The sequence below is a fragment of the Myxocyprinus asiaticus genome, chromosome 33 (genome assembly GCF_019703515.2).
Source record: "Myxocyprinus asiaticus isolate MX2 ecotype Aquarium Trade chromosome 33, UBuf_Myxa_2, whole genome shotgun sequence".
Classification (NCBI taxonomy): Eukaryota; Metazoa; Chordata; class Actinopteri; order Cypriniformes; family Catostomidae; genus Myxocyprinus; species Myxocyprinus asiaticus.
In genome coordinates this window covers 26429552-26449872 of record NC_059376.1, presented here as the reverse complement: position 1 = coordinate 26449872, position 20321 = coordinate 26429552, and the positions used below count along the sequence as shown (strand labels likewise).

Sequence of the window (20321 nt, the reverse complement as noted above, 5' to 3'; positions counted from 1 at the left end):
TCTGTTGTCTTGCTGTTAATGAATGGTGCTGCTTTACCTCAACACTAGATGGCACTAAACAACTAGATACCACAATCTTACAAGGCCAAAGAAGGTAATGCTTGCAATTATTCAGGGTAATCAGAATATTACCACAGAAAGAAGTTAGGCTCACCCCTCACTTAGTAAAGTCCAAGGAAGACTGCATGTATATTTTATTGCACTTACCATAAAAGCCAATGGGGCAACTTGGGCAAGTGTATTACTTTAATTCAGAATATTAAGGTAGAATAAAGGGATAGTTCATCCCAAAATGAAAGTTCTGTCATCATTAATCCTCATCATGGTGTTTTAAACCTATATGACTGACTTTCTTCTGTGAAACACAAAATGAGATCTTGGGCAGAATGACAGCCTCAGTCACCATTCACTTTTATTGGATGGAAAAAAAGATGCAAAGTAAGTGAATGGTTACTGAGGCTAACATATTTTCTAAAATCTCATGAAGGTGTGTAAGCTGTCCCTTTAAAGGTATAGTTCACCCAAAAATGAAAATTCTCTCATTGTTTACTCACCCCCATGCCATCCCAGATGTGTATAACTTTCTTTCATATGCTGAACACAAATGAAGATTTTTAAAAGAATTTCTCAGCTCTTTTGATCCATACAATGCAAGTAAATGGGTACCAAAGTTGTGAAGCTTCAAAAATTACATAGGCATAAAAGTAATCCATAAGACACCAGTGGTAAAATCAATACCTTCAGAAGTGATATGATTGGTGTGGGTGAGAAACAGATCACTTTTACATTCTTCTTGTGTTTTTGGTGATTCACATTCTTCATGCATACCGCCCCCTACTGGGCAGGGAGAAGAATTTCAAGCAAAAAAGGACTTAAACATTTATCTGTTTCTCACCCACATCTATCATGTAGCTTCTGAAGATATGGATTAAAACACTGGAGTCGTATGGATTAATTTTATGATGCCTTTATGTGCTTTTTGGAGTGTCAAAATTTTGGCACCCATTCACTTGCATTGAATACAGAGCTGAGATATTCTTCTAAAAATCATAATTTGTGTTCTGCAGAAGAAAGAAAGTCTTACACATATGAACTAACAGCTTTTGTAGTATGTGTGCTTTGAGGGGGAAAAAACTAAGGCAAAAACAGTGCATTACACTTTTTTTATTCACTTATTGATAAATAATACTTTTCTTCAGGTAAACTTCCATGGGGGAGGACTGCTCATCCAGAATCTGTTTCTGGATTATTGTAGAGCAGCCCTTGATACCAAAAGGCCCAGGAATGTACGCCACCAAACACTCAGTCTTCTTTCTGATATTAAACATTCTGATCAAATAAGCTTTTACAGTAAGGTCTCTACCTCTAATACTAGCCCTGATAAACATAATTTCTATGATGCACTTCACTCTCAGAGACACAAGTTTAAGATATTAACACTCCGAGATCTTTACTCTCAAACCATTTAAGGTTCAAACAGTTTATTGACAATTTGTAGTAAGTATATCAGGACACTTGCTTAGTATTTTTGTGCAGATGTCTACATTACTGTGATTCTGGTAGATTTATGTTTGTTTAGTTTTGTGTAAGGGATAAGACTATATAATCCTGTATTTTAAGTACTCAAATCATTGTCACTGTCACAAAACTAACCATGACATAATCACATTTTGAATTCTGCTGACAATCTATCGTTCTAAGTGTCCATATACAGTATAAGCAAAGGACTAGTCTCTGGTATCAACAAATTTTAAACACAATTAACAAATATGCTAATGTAGGACTGTTTCGAGAGTGTATCAGCACAAGAACTTCTAATGGTCTCCATCTGTGAAATATGAAATTCTGAGATGCGTAAGTTTGCTATTCCAATCAATGTAACAAGAGTTATGGTACGTCAGTAGACACAGTCTACGATGGCTTTGTGAGATTTTCATTGACTGACTTGAAGGTATTATAAAAATCTCAATTTATGTGCCTAAGTAACAACATAAAATAGACAAATAGTGACCAAAGAGGGATTTCAAAATACTACATTACAGAAAAGACCTTTACAGTCAGTGTCATTAAAATAAGTTTACCTATATTATAGTCACAACTGGAATCAAGACAACTGTACAGGAACAGCAATACACAGAAGAACAAGAAATTAAGCCTCTTTAGAACCTCATGGGGGAAAAAGCTACCTCAAGTCAAGGGACACAATCTCATAAACACTGTCAAAACAAAAACTGTTTGCACATACAAAAACACAGATGTACTGTCAAATGATGAATAATGAACAATGGTCTTTCACAAGAAATCTGCTCGTAGCGAACTAGCCAAGGACACGCATTTCAGACGAACACACAGAAGGGGCGAAAAGCTGCTGGATGTGGTTTAAGGGGAGCACTTGGCTGTTCTATCTCTTGGTAGAAGGTTTTTTTTGCGATCACTGGCCTCCTCCCACAGAGCTTGTGATGGTAAGGCCTTCCCCTCCACACTAATTTTGGATTGCATCTGGAGAGACATGTAAGAGACTGCAACTGCCCAGTGCATGACTACAGTCTGCCATAGCTGCTATTATGTGTCATTCCTTCTCCCTGAGATAATACTGTTTGTGAGTTCATTTACCTAACAAACATTTAAAAGCTTCACCCACTCTCGTTCACAAAACAGGATGTAATTACAATGTAACTAAGGAAAGAGGTCGGATGAGAATAAGATTGTTTCCACTGAACCGAACCAGACCCTGTGATAAATATATGGTTATGGTTAACACATGATTGCACAAGATATATGTGATTTGTTTCCAAGAATAAAAGAAATGGAAAGAGCATTCAAAGATTCTAAGGCCACGTTTCATAATTGTTTATGAGAGCATTTTCGAAAGTCTCCGTTTTCAGTTCTAGTTGGAATGAGAGGCGTAAACGTAGCACCATCAATGCGTTTTCAAATGAAAATGTATTTGTGTGGACGTGGCCTAAGAATTAAAAATTCTAGAGACAGTTTGCACAGGCGTTTTAAGGCCACATCCACACTCATCAGTTTTCTGTTTCCTATCGTCATAGTTTTCCACAGTATGCGGTTTTAGAAAGCGTTTTCGAGTCTCTAGAATTCCAGTGTGAAGAGGCGTTAACTTTAACTATTAGCTGGTTCACACTGCCGACAACAAATTTGACACCAACATTTCAAACATTCTGAAGTTGCCAGTTGGATTTATAATGTTGGGAAATATAATTTCACATTCCTACAACAAACACCAACAGGGTTAACACATTGATCTAACAAAACCCAACAACAGTATTTGCTGGCGGTTGTTGGACCTGTGTGAATTAGCCTTATGAGGTCACTGTCTGTATTTTCCTACATCCTGGTCTTTTGGTGTTCTAAAATAACAAATTCCTAGCTTCCATCTGAGAAATCCACTGGGATAGAAAGTTTGGAATTATAATGGGCCTGGTTGAAATATATCTATGAACTATCCTGTGTGTTTTTTTATTTTATTTTTTTAAGTATGACAACACTGGAAGTGCGGCGGGTCTACTGACTGGGTGTCACATCTCCCTTGAGCACAGCCAGCAAGCTTTACGCAGTTACATTATGATTCACAACAGTGTCATTTGATTCCTATGGTACTATTGATGCAAATAAAATACTGGTCTTTGTGAAATCACTACAATTTGCCTGTAGTAACAATTAAGAATACATGAAAATAAAATGCAGATCAATTCATGAACACATTTGAAGTTTGTTTAAATAGTCCAGAAGACATAATTTGATCTGAGTTCAACCTTGTATTTAATTCATTCAGGAAATGTATCCAAATAATCAAGAATTGTTTAAACGAAAAAATAAAAAAATTCCCTCAGACTTTGGCTTTTCATCTGATAAAGATTACATTGGCGCTCCAGGGGCTCAAGAAAAATTATATCCATTCTGACAATGGATGAGTCAGCACTGACTCCAACCAGCACAAGTGCAAATGAACGCAAAGTGAGAAGACTTCTGAGCAGTCCGAAACGGTTTTGCCTTTTGAATCCAGGCTGAAATCATCTCAGCTTTGGAGAAGAGAACACCGGCAGATGGACAACTCATTCTATTAAAAGATTTCATTAGCATTTTGGTAATATGTCACTCTCTGGTTGTCATGACAGATGAGCTCAAAGAGCTGTAAAGGTATATTTTTTTATGCAAGGAGTTGCCATTGCAATAAAACAACAAATTGTTGGTTGAACTTACAGTATGTATTCATTTAGTCTCATATAGATAGAAAGAACTCCATATACAGGTGCATCTCAATAAATTAGAATATCATGGAAAAGTTCATTTGTTTCAGTAATTCAACTCAAATTGTGAAACTCGTGTATTAAATAAATTCAATGCACACAGACTTAAGTAGTTTAAGTCTTTGGTTCTTTTAATTGTGATGATTTTGGCTCACATTTAACAAAAACCCACCAATTCACTATCTAAAAAAATTAGAATACATCAGAAGACCAATAAAAAAAACATTTTTAGTGAATTGTTGGCCTTCTGGAAAGTATGTTCATTTACTGTATATGTACTCAATACTTGGTAGGGGCTCCTTTTGCTTTAATTACTGCCTCAATTCGGCGTGGCATGGAGGTGATCAGTTTGTGGCACTGCTGAGATGGTATGGAAGCCCAGGTTTCTTTGACAGTGGCCTTCAGCTCATCTGCACTTTTTGGTCTCTTGTTTCTCATTTTCCTCTTGACAATACCCCATAGATTCTCTATGGGGTTCAGGTCTGGTGAGTTTACTGGCCAGTCAAGCACACCAACACCATGGTCATTTAACCAACTTTTGGTGCTTTTGGCAGTGTGGGCAGGTGCCAAATCCTGCTGGAAAATGAAATCAGCATCTTTAAAAAGCTGGTCAGCAGAAGGAAGCATGAAGTGCTCCAAAATTTCTTGGTAAACGGGTGCAGTGACTTTGGTTTTCAAAAAACACAATGGACCTACACCAGCAGATGACATTGCACCCCAAATCATCACAGACTGTGGAAACTTAAGACTGGACCTCAAGCAACTTGGGCTATGAGGTTCTCCACCCTTCCTCCACACTCTAGGACCTTGGTTTCCAAATGAAATACAAAACTTGCTCTCATCTGAAAAGAGGACTTTGGAACACTGGGCAACAATCCAGTTCTTCTTCTCCTTAGCCCAGGTAAGACGCCTGTGACGTTGTCTGTGGTTCAGGAGTGGCTTAACAAGAGGAATACGACAACTGTAGCCAAATTCCTTGACATGTCTGTGTGTGGTGGATCTTGATGCCTTGACCCCAGCCTCAGTCCATTCCTTGTGAAGTTCATCCAAATTCTTGAATCGATTTTGCTTGACAATCATAAGGCTGCGGTTGTCTCGGTTGGTTGTGCATCTTTTTCTTCCACACTTTTTCCTTCCACTCAACTTTCTGTTAACAGGCTTGGATACAGCACTCTGTGAACAGCCAGCTTCTTTGGCAATGAATGTTTGTGGCTTACCCTCCTTGTGAAGGGTGTCAATGATTGTCTTCTGGACAACTGTCAGATCAGCAGTCTTCCCCATGATTGTGTAGTCTAGTGAACCAAACTGAGAGACCATTTTGAAGGCTCAGGAAACCTTTGCAGGTGTTTTGAGTTGATTAGCTGATTGGCATGTCACCATATTCAAATTTTTTGAGATAGTGAATTGGTGGGTTTTTGTTAAATGTGAGCTAAAATCATCACAATTAAAAGAACCAAAGACTTAAACTACTTCAGTCTGTGTGCATTGAATTTATTTAATACACGAGTTTCACAATTTGAGTTGAATTACTGAAATAAATGAACTTTTCCATGACATTCTAATTTACTGAGATGCACCTGTAAGTTCTTATGAAATTATGATTGCTATTCAACATTTAAATTAAAAGATTATTAGTGCTGACTTCAAAAACTTCTAATGAAGAGAGCCTAGATTCAAAGAGCCGACCCAGGAAACAAATATTATTTCTTTAATCGTGGTTCAGTTATGGCAAAAAACAGTCATCTGTCAGAGTGGAAAGAATAAAAAATCCTTTTTTATTTTTCTACCATACTTTCATAAGAATTAGGTAAATATTTATTTTAACTTAATGAATGACAGTGTCATCATCAAATGGTCATGTGCATTACCTGTTATATATAAATAGTATATTTAATACAAGCAGACTGAAAATGAATAGGTTTTAAAGTGGCCAGTCATACTTACTGTTTGACTTTCTCCTTCAACACACCTTTCTGGTCTGTCATGGAAACAGACAAATTGAAGGTAGAACCTGTTTTTCTTTTTTTTCACATATTTTAAGTGCAATAGTGCATTGCTCTCCTACCACAATGACCAATTCTGGCTGTACATAAAGTGATAATGTTGGTCAGTTAGCATCAAAGGTGGTAAATGTGATCTATTAGCAACAAGGGATTCATTCTAAGCTATATTCTTCTTAACATAAGTAGTCTGCAAACTCATGCTTATGACTTGATTATATACTGGATGCATTAATGTTCAAAAGTTTCTTAAAGAGAAAGCTAGCTCCCTAGTTCTTCACCTTGATCATTGAGAAAACACATTTGATGTTTACTCAGATTAACTCTAGTCACACTAATTGGGCTTAAAATCACAGGTACATCTAAACACTCCAAGTTTAGAGTCCACTAATATGGCAAGACCTTTTCACAGTATATACTTAAGTGCTACAGATTAAAATGCTGGATAGGTTTCGCAGATACAGCCAAACCCTGAGGATGGCAAACTTCTGTCTCTTTGTCCAAGAAAGCCACAACAAGGAATTTTCTCCAGCCAAACCTCTCAAAATACACATCCATCAAAGATGGTGATGTCTAACAGCGTTCCCTCAGACCACAATAGGGGTATCAGAAAAGACTGAACTTATCGAGTCTGCCACAGATTTCTTCCTCTTTCCATTTCCCTGCATGGCTTCCTCATCAAGATCCTCATCTCCGTTTGGATTCACCTTGCCATTCTGCCCCTGCAGGTCCTTGGGGTCTATGAAGGCCACATGCCTGTTGAGCTCTGCTTTTGTTGCCATATCCTCGTGTGTTGGGGTGGCACTGAGCATGGAGGAATGAATGCTGTCTTCACGATGATTCTTTGACTTGCCCTGTTCGGGACAGCAGAAGCAACGGCAAGGTGTCAGGTACAGATAGATAAGGACCAGGACCACGCTGGCTAAGCAGCCTACCAAAGTGGTGTAAGCTGTGTTGAGGGTCTCGCCGTTGCCATTGATGGTAAAGTTGTGGACCTTCACAACCACATAGACCGTTTCATTGAGGTATTCACTCACAGCGAAGCAAGTATACACACCTGAGTTCTCAGGTCTTATCGATTTGATCTCAAGCCTGCCATCTGGGAGGACCACGGCACTCTGGTTATTGCCAGGGGAGACCACTATGTTGCCAGGTAGCATCCAGGTCTTGGACATGTCCCGATGTCGGGTGTCACAGCTGAGGGTGAGCGTCTGCTCCAAATAAGCCTCCTCATCTGTTTCTGTAAAAGTGCTGCAGTTCATATGAGTGTTCAGATCATACACACGGAGCACTTGCTTTTCTGGGCCAGGATGCATACAGGTGTGGTCATCCTTAAAGTCCAGAGCCGAATTGAGCCGTCGGATATACCAGTGAGCCATCAAACTGTACAGCTCACAGTCACAGATGAGGGTGTTGTTATGAAAGTATAGCCCATTCTTAATCCAGGCCGGTAAGCCTTTCAGATCTTTGATGGGGAGAACTTTGATCCGATTGGAAGATAAGTCCAACAGACTCAGCTTCTCCAGACGGGACTTGTCCTTAACCAGCTCTAGAGGGAAGCGAGACACCTGGTTCTGGCTCAGGTAGAGCTTCTGCAGGCTGGTGAGGCCCAAGAAGGCAGTGCGGTCGATCTGTGAGATGTGGTTGTTATAGAGCAGCAGAACCTCCAGATGTATCAGGGGTTCAAAGATGAACTCATCCAGCTGTCGCAGGTTATTGGACGATAGATCCAAGTAGCGCAGCTGCCTTACGAAAATGAAAGCCTCGGAAGAGAGGAAATTCAAACCGTTGTGGCTAAGTAAGAGGTTGTGGAGATTGGGTAGTTTGTGCTTGGTCCATTGTGCACGCAGTCCGGTTATCTCATTAAAGCTAATATCGAGCACAGCTGTATAGTTGGGAAGATCGGACGGAACTGTTGTCAAGTTCATCTTGGAACAGCTAACAATGTTACTGGCGCATATGCACATTTTGTGACAGTTCAGTGACGATCCTTTGGTCCTGGGGATCAGTGCCAGAACAAAGGACAACCAAACAGCCCACCTAATGCACCATTTAACAGAAGGGGGCATTTCTGACATGTAGATAAAATGTGGATATACCGTAAGTCATAAAAATCCTCTTCAGTATTATGGCTGTTTAAATCCTTTCCATTCTATCAGGAGGAACAGCTTGTGGCGTTGCAAATTTAGAGCTACAAGACAGAGAGAAACAAAGGGTTTTATTTCATTTTCATACACAGAGCTGCCTCGTAGTATTTGCATGAATGAATGTGAACTGTATTGAGGAAAAGCGCGCGCTCAGCACGCGCAAACAAATACATGCGCATGGGTTTACAAACAAACCTATTTATTCAGATATGAGTAACATGCGCACATTAAGAGAAAAAAAATATATAAATAAATGTAACCGCAATGTTAATTGTATCAGTTTGTCAAATTTAAATAGTCGTTTCAGTAAAAATAAATAAATAAATAAATAAATAAATAAAAATTGAGTGATAATTTGTCCATCATTTTCCCAGGACTCAACATGGTGTAGCATTGCACCATTTATCGTATGCTTGCCATAACCTGTGATTTTAACGAGACACGAAAAAAAAAAAAAAAAAAAAAAACATATTGGAAAAACTGTCGAAATACATTACCCGCATAATAGTATTCCTAGACATATGTCATTTCAAGACCTTGAAAATAAAATCCAACACTTGTCTCTTTAATCCACGGCACATCAAAACAGTGTGACATGTCTTTCCCATTTAAAGAAAAAGCAAAACGGAAACGACGAGGAAGAGGTGTTGTCTTCAGACAGGTTGAAAAATAAAACGTTTCCAGCTCAGAGAAACAAATTATTGCAGACTTCGACTGAGCATAAAATGCGCAAGTATAAGATTACGTAAAGAAGCAGACTCACTCAACGTCAGATCTCACCACTAACCTTGAGATGTATCATTGCAGAGCAACATTAATCCCTTTAGAAAGTCCATTTCCTAACCAGCGGCAGCAGTTCACAGAGCTTTTCTATGATGCAGTGTGAGGTGAATGAGTGTAAATAAGAGCGAGCGCCAGCCGCAACGCGCGCTCACACCTCTGAGCAGCAGCAACAGCATCTCTTCACGAGCAGCGCGCATGAGCAGACCTGCACAGAGACTCCTGAAACACTTGAGGATATGTCCGCATAGGGAAAGCGGCGGATATTTCAGATAGATAAGGGGCAATGACGTGATGCTCTTTCTTTTTCTTTTTTTTTTTTTTTTTTTGCTAGGATCTGTTAAGTTATTCAAAAATACATTGAAAATGCAATTCACACAAAACAATTAGGCCTACTTGAATGCACCTCTACTAAGATGTTTTTAATGTCTGAGTTCAAAGTCAAGGGCGTAGCAGCGTGGGGGTCACGTCCCCTGCACGCTTTAAAAAGGCTAAGTTTGTCCCCAGCACTTTTCCAAGATAAACCCATACCGAGTTCAAATGGTGGATTTGTATACAGTATTCTTTGCGTTTTGTTACTTTAGGCTGATTGATGGACCATCCAGCCAATCACACGAAAGAACCCTTATATAATAGGCCAGTCAGACAGTCTAATCAACATGGCTCCTTCATTTCTACAAAGTTGCTTTTAACAATGCTCATTTATCCATGTTTTTTATCGGCATTGATGTTGATCTAAATGAATAATTTAGAGATGAGGAACACACAAACGAGAGTTATTTATCGGCATATCATTCTTGATTGGCAGCATTACGTGAAATGCACTGCAGAAAAAAACAAAACAAAGGACAATCCTTTTAAGCACACATTGTAAGTGGAGTTTATATCAGTGCATGAGTCTTTATTAAGTTACATTATGTTTGTGAGGTAATAGTTTGATCAGTTGTTTTTGCCAATTTAAGCAGATTACTAGATCTGTGTTAAATATTTAAAGCTATTTTTAATATCAACTCCTGTTTTTTACCTCTATGTTGGTGTGCAGTCAACAAACTGTAGGAAAAAAGATAGATCTGCTGTGTTCTTAGAACACTTAGGCATTTTATGATGGTGAACATAGTCAAAACACTCGAGCCACTTGGATACATTTAAATCCCACAATGCACAAGCACAGAGTAAAAAATAAAATTGTGCACATGCACAACTGTCATTATTGTAATTGATTAAATAATTTATTCAGGACCAGCTTGTGCTCAGTCTTTTATTGTCATGTGTGAAACAGAAGCAAGTGTTCCACAAGATGCCCTTTATTTTTGCAGCTAATTTAGCAAAATTTTGCAATTATTTGGAAATACTTCAATCTTTAAAATACTACAAATATTAAAATTAAATAATAAATATATATTAATATAATACTCATATCATACTTATTTATTAATATATACTGTAATATATTAATACTGCACTTTAAGTGTTGAGTCTGTGCAAGCCACCTATTGACAGCTGTGCCCCCCCCCCCCCCCACACACACACACTTTTAAAATGACTGTTACGCCCCTGTTCAAAGTAATCTTTGTGTTTTGATTTATATATATATATATATATACACCTTTTCTCCCCAATTTGGAACGCTCAATCCCCACTACTTAGTAGGTCCTCGTGGTGGCGCAGTTACTCACCTCAATCCGGGTGGTGGAGGACAAGTTTCAGACAGTCAATCCGCGCATTTTATCACGTGGCTCGTTGTGCATGACACCACAGAGACTCCGCATGTGGAGGCTCATGCTACACTCCATCTGTACACAATTTACCATGCACCCCACTGAAAGGTATCATGTGACAAAATAATAATAATGAATAAATTATTTTATTAATAAAAAGATTTCCCTTTTTTATTACAGCCTTACTTGTCAATGACACATATGCACAAATATTAAAAACATTGTCGAAACAATTATAGCAACCACCTTTAATTTTTTTGCACAAGAAAGTTAACTTTCTTCCATGAAACCCCCAGGAGTATGAAGAGCAGGCTATATAGCCTACCTACTGATACTGACTCTCCTGCAGGTTTGTAATTGCACACTGGCATACTTAATTACATTAGTCCGGTCTTTAATTAACTGCCTTTCCATTTTTTCCTCAGTAAGACTGCACCTTTGTCTCTCAAAAATGTCGCATGAATAAAAACCAATCTCTACATGATATGCAGACTAAAAAAATACCAGTAAATAAATAATTATAAAGTACATCATAATTTCCCTGTATAGGCCTGCAGTGACTAATGCGTTTTAGCTCATACTGATATGTGATAGGCCTACTGATATTTTAGCTCTACACTGATACTGAGCTCCATCCTCTCATCTTCTCTGATGACATGTTCTGCAGTACTTTATGTAAGCATTAATAGCATGACTTAAGTCGATTTGAAAGGTTATTGTGTTCATTTGGATGAGAGCTTAATTCATATTTTAAGTTGCACCCTAAAAAATGGTCACCTACCGTAAACTGGTCATCCAAAATTTTGGCTGTCTTTTTCTAGTACACTCTCTTTTTCTCTGGTGCTCTCTTTCTGTGGCTCAGTGGATGTGAAGCCTTTGAACTGTTCCATAAATCTCAGAGCCAGAGACCAAAGGTGTTCACAGTGGGTGGGCTGGAGATGTTGCAGCACTAAAGGACGAATCCATTTAATCATCAACAAGTTAATCTCCCATTATCTGAAGCATCCTAAATGCCCAGAGATTTATTAATATCTAGATTACGCTCATATGAAAGTTTCCCATAGGTGCATCAGAATGAACAGTTTTACTGATTATAACTTTAAAGAGAAATGGGAGTAGGCACAATTGCACATTCATCCGCTAACGCACACCTGCACAGGGTATTTAATAACCTATAATATGGAGAAATATAATATAAAAAAATAAATAGAACAGAAGAATGTTAATGAGATACCAAGCTCCAGAGAGAAAAAACATATTAATCAACCACTAATCTGAATATTGTGAATATACTGGTTATGGCTTTAACCAAAGGCTAGGACACCAGCTTCACATGATCATTATCAAGTAACATTAAAACTCTTACTTTACTTGGGACTTGAGGATTTAGATTGAGTTCAAGGGAATACTGCAAGACACATTATTTACACAGATGAAGCCTGAACAACTAACAGGTTGAATTATGATGTCAAACACAAACCATACATAAGCCACAAGGAACTATTCATGTAAACCTGCTAGTAGAAGATGGTATACACCATATTTGTGGTGCTGGAACACATCCTGAAAGAGCCAATCACAGTCATCCTCACAGGCTGAGACTGAGTTTATGTTAACCTCCACATTAGTCCATATAAACTGAAGAATTGTGTGTGTGTTTTGCAGTCACTTTCTTGCATAATTAACCATAGTAAAATGCCTGGCAGATGCCACAGTCCAGTGCGTTTGTGCTCAGAATCATTAATGTTCTATTTGCCTCTTGCTCCTGCTGTGGAGGGAACATTGTTGCCTGGCAACTGTTGTGGTTTTACATGAGCTGCGGCGATTGGGTTGCCCATCCTCTGATTGTTGTTGGGATGTCTGTTTAGCTGGGGTTTAAGTACATTTAAAGTACATTTAAACAATATATATATATATTGGCGGCCAGAAGTTTGGAATAATGTTCAGATTTTGCTGTTTCTGAAGAAATTGGTACTTTAATTCACCAAAGTGGCATTCAACTGATCACAAATATAGTCAGGAGTCAGGACATTACTGATGTAAAAAAACAGCACCATCACTATTTGAAAAAAGTCATTTTTGATCAAATCTAGACAAGCCGTATTTCCAGCAGCCATCACTCCAACACCTTATCCTTGAGTAATCATGCTAAATTGCTAATTTGGTACGAGAAAATCACTTGCCATTATATCAAACACAAATATTTGGTATGTTAAATTAAGCTTAACATTGTGTTTGATTTTGAGTTGCCACAGTATGCAAAAGACTGGCATGTCTTAAGGTCAATATTAGGTCAAAAATGGCAAAAAGAAACAGTTTTCTCTAGAAACTCATCAGTCAATCATTGTTTTGAGGAATGAAGGCTATACAATTCTTGAAATTGCCAAACAACTGAATATTTCATACAAAGGTGTACACTACAGTCTTCAAAGACAAAGGACAACTGGCTCTATCAAGGACAGAAAGAGATGTGGAAGGTCCAGATGTACAACTAAACAAGAGGATAAGTACATCAGAGTCTCTAGTTTGAGAAATAGACACCTCACATGTCCTCAGCTGACAGCTTCATTGAATTTTACCTGCTCAACACCAGTTTCATGTACAACAGTAAAGAGAAGACTCAGGGGTGCAGGCCTTATGGGAAGAATTGCAAAGAAAAAACCACTTTTGGAACAGAAAAACAAAAAGAAAAGGTTAGAGTGGGTAAAGGAACACAGACATTGGACAACAGATAATTGGAAAAGAGTGTTATGGACCTGTACGGTGTGTGAGAAGTGCCTGACAAGACAGCCACATCTATGGTAAGTGCTACAGGAAGCGTGGGGTGAAATGTCACCTGAGTATCTGGATAAACTGACAGCTAGAATGTCAAGGATCTGCAAAGCTGTCATTGCTGCAAGTGGAGGATTTTTTGATGAGAACTCTTTGAAGTAGTTTAAGAAGTTATACAAATTACAAATTGTAATAGTAATTTTTCACATTATTAATAGCCTGACTATACATTGTGATCAGTTGAATGTCACATTGGTGAATAAAAGTACCAACTTCTTTCCATAAGAGTACATTATTCCAAAATTTTGGCGACCAGTGTGTGTGTGTGTGTGTGTGTGTGTGTGTGTATATATATATATATTTATGTATATATATGTTTAAATGTACTAAAAGTAGGAAAAAAAAATATTAACAAAAATTACAGGTGAACATGCAAAGAAGTTGCAAAATTCACTATATTTTTGGAAAGGTTAATATAAGCCTACTTAAATTATTAGGGGCTACTTCAGTGAAATAATTTAGGTAGATATCCAGAGATCCTTTGCGAATACAGAAAACTTAAGTACATTTTTTGCATCACTTTTGCTGTTCCGCAATCTTGTTGCATTTCAACAACAGTTAAGGCAATGTGGAAAATACATATCTCCTAAGTACACTAGACAAATGGTGGTTATTTATAACAAAATTAGACTGATGAGGGTAACAATAGAGTTTTTTTTTATTTATTTTTTTAAACTTGATGGTCCCTTCAATGTGTCCCACACGAACTTCTGTTTCAAAAGGAAATACATTGACACAGGAAAGAAAATTTCACTCATGAAGAAATTTCATGGGTCTTTCAAGTAATTACACCACAATCCCACATCCTTTGCAAATGGAACTGTAATTAGAGTACACTTCTAATTGTCTTATGATATTTCTGATATTTTGTTGTGGATGAACAGCTTTGAGGACCCATTAGCATGCACACACAGGAATTCAGAAGCCATGTACCCTAAGCTGCCTGGCAGATTCGCCCCCACCCTCAGCTAATAACTGTGATTTTGTTAAAGAAGCTGCAGAGAGCATTGCACCTGCTCTTTGGACCTACTGTAGCTGTTATCACTGGTAAGAGACGGTCCCTCTGCCTGAGTAGGCTTCTTCTAAGACATACTGCCAGAAGATATTTAGTGAGAGATGCACACTGCTAGACTTGGTTCACTCTCCCACTCATCTCTGGTTCAGTCAGTGGTTGCACAGCAAGCATATGTGAAAATGAACATTTCCCTTAATGAGTCTCAGGCTACCACTCTCTAAGTCAGCACAGAGAGAATATTTCCGAGCCAACACCAGTTTTTATGGTACATAACAACACTGCAAATTGGCAGACAGTGCACCAATGGAATTTTGGGTATAGTAGCAATCTAAACTCACAAATGCATAATGCTATTATGAGAGTAAAGCTCAGCTGTACCCACACACCAATACAAAAAAAACTGAATGGCACAAGTATGTCTTATTCAGGGTTGTTCAAACAGGACTTATTCTTTAACTCTTATGTGGTGTTTGGGTCATTTTCGACCCATTATTTTATTATGTTTTTATCCCCTTTTTTCCCCAATTTGGAATGCCCAATTTCCACTACATAGAAGGTCCTTGTGGTGGTGTGGTTACTCACCTCAATCTGGGTGGTGGAGGACAAGTCTCAGTTGCCTCCGCTTCTGAGACAGTCAGTCGGCGCATCTTATCACGTGGCTCAATGTGCATGACACCGTGGAGGCTCCGCACGTGGTGGCTCATGCTATTCTCCATGATCCACGCGCTCCATTGAGAGCGAGAACCACTAATCACGACCACAAGGAGGTTACCCCATGTGACTCTACCCTCCCTAGCAACCGGGCCAATTTGGTTGCTTTGGAGACCTGGCTGGAATCATTCAGCACACCCTGGATTCGAACTCGTGATTCCAGGGGTGGTAGTCAGCGTCAATTCTCGCTGAGCTACCCAGCCCCCCCCCCCATTTTGTTTCTTTAATAAAAATCGTATCCTTCACCTCAGTGGGCCAAGGCATGGTTATTTTTCGTACATTTACCGTCTGAACACACAATAAAAATTTTGGACTGGATTAGATGAGTTTAGGCTGTGTAAAAAAAAAAAAAAAAGTAACACCTGTGGTGTTCCAGGTCACCCACCATAGGAAATGAATGGGAAAGACTAAATCAGAGCAATTTTTTTTTTTTTAATTGTCAAATAAAATACATAAATCATCCACAATGCAGGACACACACACAGAAATGAAGGGGTTAGACTATAGCACATCCACAATGCAGAACATTTATGCTCGCGCACACACAAACAAACACACTGTAACGTGTGCTGGCACTGGCAATGATGAAGATGACATGAAGATGAAGAACCCAAGTGCAGTTTATTAAATAAATGTGAAATCCAAAACCCTAACTACACGTGAACTAAACTAAACATGAACATGACTTGACTTTACTTAAACATGGCTTGACATAAACGTGGCTTGACTTAAACATCTACAATCAATACTTGACAACTAGACAATGAAAACATGAGGGCTTTAATACAAGACATGGGAGAACATAAACCAATGAACAAAAAGAACTGATAACAAGATACTTAAACAATAAACCAATGAAAACATGACACATGAACATGGAGGGAAAACAAGACATCACATGACTAGGGAACAGGAACTAAACTTTTCAAAATAAAAGACATGAAATCAACAGAATACACCTGACATATCCCCCCCACTAAGGGGTGGCTCCTGACACCCCAACACATAACCAAAACACGTAAAACATGACATAAATTCAAAGTTCTGTAGGGAGCTGGGGCGGGGGGGGGGGGTCTTGAGGTGTGGGGCGTGGCATGGTGAGAAAGGGCGAGGGGCATGGGACCAAGGCAAAGTCCGTGGGGGGGGTGGAGCCATGAGAGGCTCGAGAGGCAGAGCCATGGAAGGCGGAGCCGTGAGAGGCTCGAGGGGCGCAGCCATGGAACTTGGTGCCTGGAGAGTAGCCGAAGACTCGAAGGGCCAGGGTGGAGCCGATGGCAGGGAGGACCAAGGCGGTGCTGGGGGCTCGGAGGAGCAAGGCAGAGCTGGGGGATCGGAAGACTGAGGTGGAGCCGGTGGGACTAAGGACCAAGGTGGAGCCGTAGGGAAGGAGGTCCCCGGTGAAGCTGACAGATTGGAGGGATGAGGCGCAGCCAGAGGATCGGAGAGCCAAAGTGGAGCCAGGTGAGCGACAGACCAAGGAGGAGCCGGAGGGATGAGGGACCCCAGCAAAGCTGACAGGCTGAAGGACCGCAGTGGAGCCGAGGGAACGCAGAGCTGAGGCAATGTCGAGGGACTGACAGGCCAAGGCAAAGTCCAGGGCTCGGAGGGTCCAGGCGGGGTCGGAGGGCTGAAAGTTCCCCTTGCCTGCTCAGGAGAACTAAGGGTGGGTATAAGGGTGGGAACCATCTCCAGGTCCCACTGCTCAGGTGTGGCTGTGACATGGCATGGAGCAGGCTGAGGCGTTGCTGTGACGTGGCATGGAGCAGGCTGAGGCGTTGCTGTGACGTGGCATGGAGCAGGCTGAGGCGTTGCTGTGACGTGGCATGGAGCAAAAGATGGCGCTAGCTCAGCGACCATGACTAGAAACTCTGGCTTGGCGGCCATGTTGTGGACCTCTGGCTCGGCGGCGGCCATGTCGTGGACCTCTGGCTCGGCGGCGGCCATGTCGTGGACCTCTGGCTCGGCGGCGGCCATGACGTGGACCTCTGGCTCGGCGGCGGCCATGACGTGGACCTCTGGCTCGGCGGCGGCCATGACGTGGACCTCTGGCTCGGCGGCGGCCATGACGTGGACCTCTGGCTCGGCGGCGGCCATGACGTGGACCTCTGGCTCGGCGGCGGCCATGACGTGGACCTCTGGCTCGGCATCCGCCTCCCCCACAGTGAACGGGGAACCAATGAACCGTAGGGCGAGGTCGATATATTGAGCCAGGCTGAGGGAAATGCGACCACCAGGCACCAAAAAAGAAATGGACTCATTCAGTCCAAATCTAAAACAGTCTTTGAGGTCAACCTCATTAAAGTCCACCTGGAAAGCCAGATCGCAAAAGTCCTCCACATAGTCCTCCAGGGGACGATTCCCTTGACGTAGGCGCAGAAGCCGAACTGCTCGGTTCATGGTGGGGTCAAGTATTCTGTAACGTGTGTTGGCACTGGCAATGACGAAGATGACGTGAAGATGAAGAACCCAAGTGCAGTTTATTAAATAAACGTGAAATCCAAAACCCTAACTACACGTGAACTAAACATGAACATGACTTGACTTGACTTAAATGTGGCTTGGCTTGGCTTGGCTTGGCTTGGCTTGGCTTGGCTTCACATTCACATTCACATTCACATTCACATTCACATTCACATTCACATTCACATTCACATTCACATTCACATTCACATTCACATTCACATTCACATTCACATTCACATTCACATTCACATTCACATTCAATACTTGACAACTAGACAATGAAAACATGAGGGCTTAAATACAAGACATGGGAGAACATAAACCAATGAACAAACAGAACTGATAACAAGATAATTAAACAATAAACCAATGAAAACATGACACATGAACATGGAGGGAAAACAAGACATCACATGACTAGGGAACAGGAACTAAACTTTTCAAAATAAAAGACATGAATCAACAAAATACACCTGACACACACACATACAAATTCATCTATTAAAGCCAGGCATGAAGTAGTGGATCTATGCAGCCAATTACTGGTCATTTCATGTGGCAGATGGCAGCAATCTGACCACAGTGCACACACACACAGATCAAAGGCTGAGTATGAGACTGTTTACATTATCTATTCAGAGTGTACAATGATAGTTTGTGTCATTCCTTACTGTTAATTACAAAAAAATTCACATTTATAAAATGTAACATTTTTATGAATCATTAGTTAGCTGCTGTTACTTCACTGACTATGCTTGCAAAAGAAATGCCAATTTTGACATTACAAGATGTTTATTCTTCTAAGATGTTTATTCTTCTGCTTGTACACAAAATTATTAATCACTGTCTATTTATGTTTATTGATGTAAATTTTATTAACTGATTTACTTTGAGTTATTGAATTCTGATGTTTGATGTCTGAAACACATGATAGGTAAAAAAACTAAAATATTTTCTCTCTTTGTAACACCATAGTCAGATTTGACAAAAAATCATAATGTGGCACTTCAGAACAATACTTCAAACAAATAAATGCTAAACTTTCACAAAAATAGTCTTTGATAATGTCTAAATATTCCCACATGCATAACTTGTGATAATGTCTAGAAATCCACTTTTCTACAACCAGGCACCAAAGAGTGGATCTCTGCAGTCATTTAGTGGTTAAACTTGATACACAGAGTGATATTGATCATTTAGGGCATACATGGTGCAAAATATATTAATGATATACTGTGTATGATATACAGTTCATTTAAAGTGTAATAAACAGTATAAAAAGATATTAAAGTGTATGAAAGAGACAAAACAGCAAATTTACTATTATGTAGGAATCATTTTAAAAGGGAAACCACCACCCCACTCCCCACCCCTCTTTTTTTAAACAAATGATTTATTTTTTATTCAATTGTATCAAGGGTCCCACTTTATATTACATGTGCTAAACTCTCACAAGATTTGCATTTGCTAACACCATGGCTATGGTATTGAGGTAGAGTTGTTGTGGATGCAGTAGTCATGAAGGAAGACTGCTGAAATATATTGAAGTGTATGAAGGGACCAACGACTACAGGTTCACAAGCTGGAATTCTTCTCTGATGACAATAGACCTTATTCACACTAGCACCATCTTTTAATGGTAATGAAAACGAGGCTGTGAGGGATAGACTTACAGTCTCTTCAGTGGGCTATATTGCAGTGTAAAGTGTTTTTTTTTTTTTTTTTGGATCATTCCGCAGACAAAACATTGATAAAATATCTGTCCAAGAACATCCAGTACAAAAAGAACTCCAGACAACATAAGTTGTGGAAAATCAGATGTGATCTAGGAGCTTTATACCGTTCGTGCCATTAAAGAGACTGTAAGTCTTTCCCTCACAGCCTTGTTGTCATTCCCATAAAAATCAAAGATAGCATGAATAAGGTCTATGTGTGAGATGTTTTTTGAAACAGAGTTTCCACTATGCGTGCAATTAGTGCTGGTACAATATTTATGGGCCTTGTCTAATATTTAATGTTTTCAAATATTGAAATGAGTATGAAAGAGAAACCCACAAACTCAATTGCCTCCTACCTTGGGATAGTGAGATTTTACTGGAAATACATTTGCTCATGAGAGGAGATTTATGAACCATTTCAGGCCACAGAACCACATAATTCCTGTCTTGTATCCCATCAGACGAATTAAATAACCATGTCTCCTAAGATGCCATTTGCAGCTCTCATATGTCTTAACCAGACAACAAACTCAAAGAAAAGAGGCAAAATATCCTATTATTGGGTCCATTCATATCCCAGGGGGGGCATACTTTTTTTTTTATTTCAGATTTCACTTTTTTCTTTTTGTCATATTAAAACATTGTCTGAAACTTTTGCTTTCATCGTTT

General features: G+C 39.6%; 1 protein-coding gene across 1 annotated transcript; it reads right to left on the bottom strand.

Annotated features, from left to right (window-relative positions):
* Positions 1–5767: 5767 nt before the first annotated feature.
* LOC127424002 (amphoterin-induced protein 1-like) lies at positions 5768–9368 on the bottom strand. Its single transcript, XM_051668750.1, has 2 exons — positions 9203–9368; positions 5768–8459 (listed from the first exon to the last, which is right to left on the bottom strand). The coding sequence occupies exon 2, from the start codon at positions 8344–8346 to the stop codon at positions 6856–6858; it is 1491 nt and encodes a 496-aa protein (XP_051524710.1). The 5' UTR covers positions 8347–8459; positions 9203–9368; the 3' UTR covers positions 5768–6855.
* Positions 9369–20321: the final 10953 nt, after the last annotated feature.

Excerpts from the sequence above, each read along its gene's own strand:
- LOC127424002 (XM_051668750.1), bottom strand. The coding sequence starts at position 8,346 with ATGTCAGAAATGCCCCCTTCTGTTAAATGGTGCATTAGGTGGGCTGTT.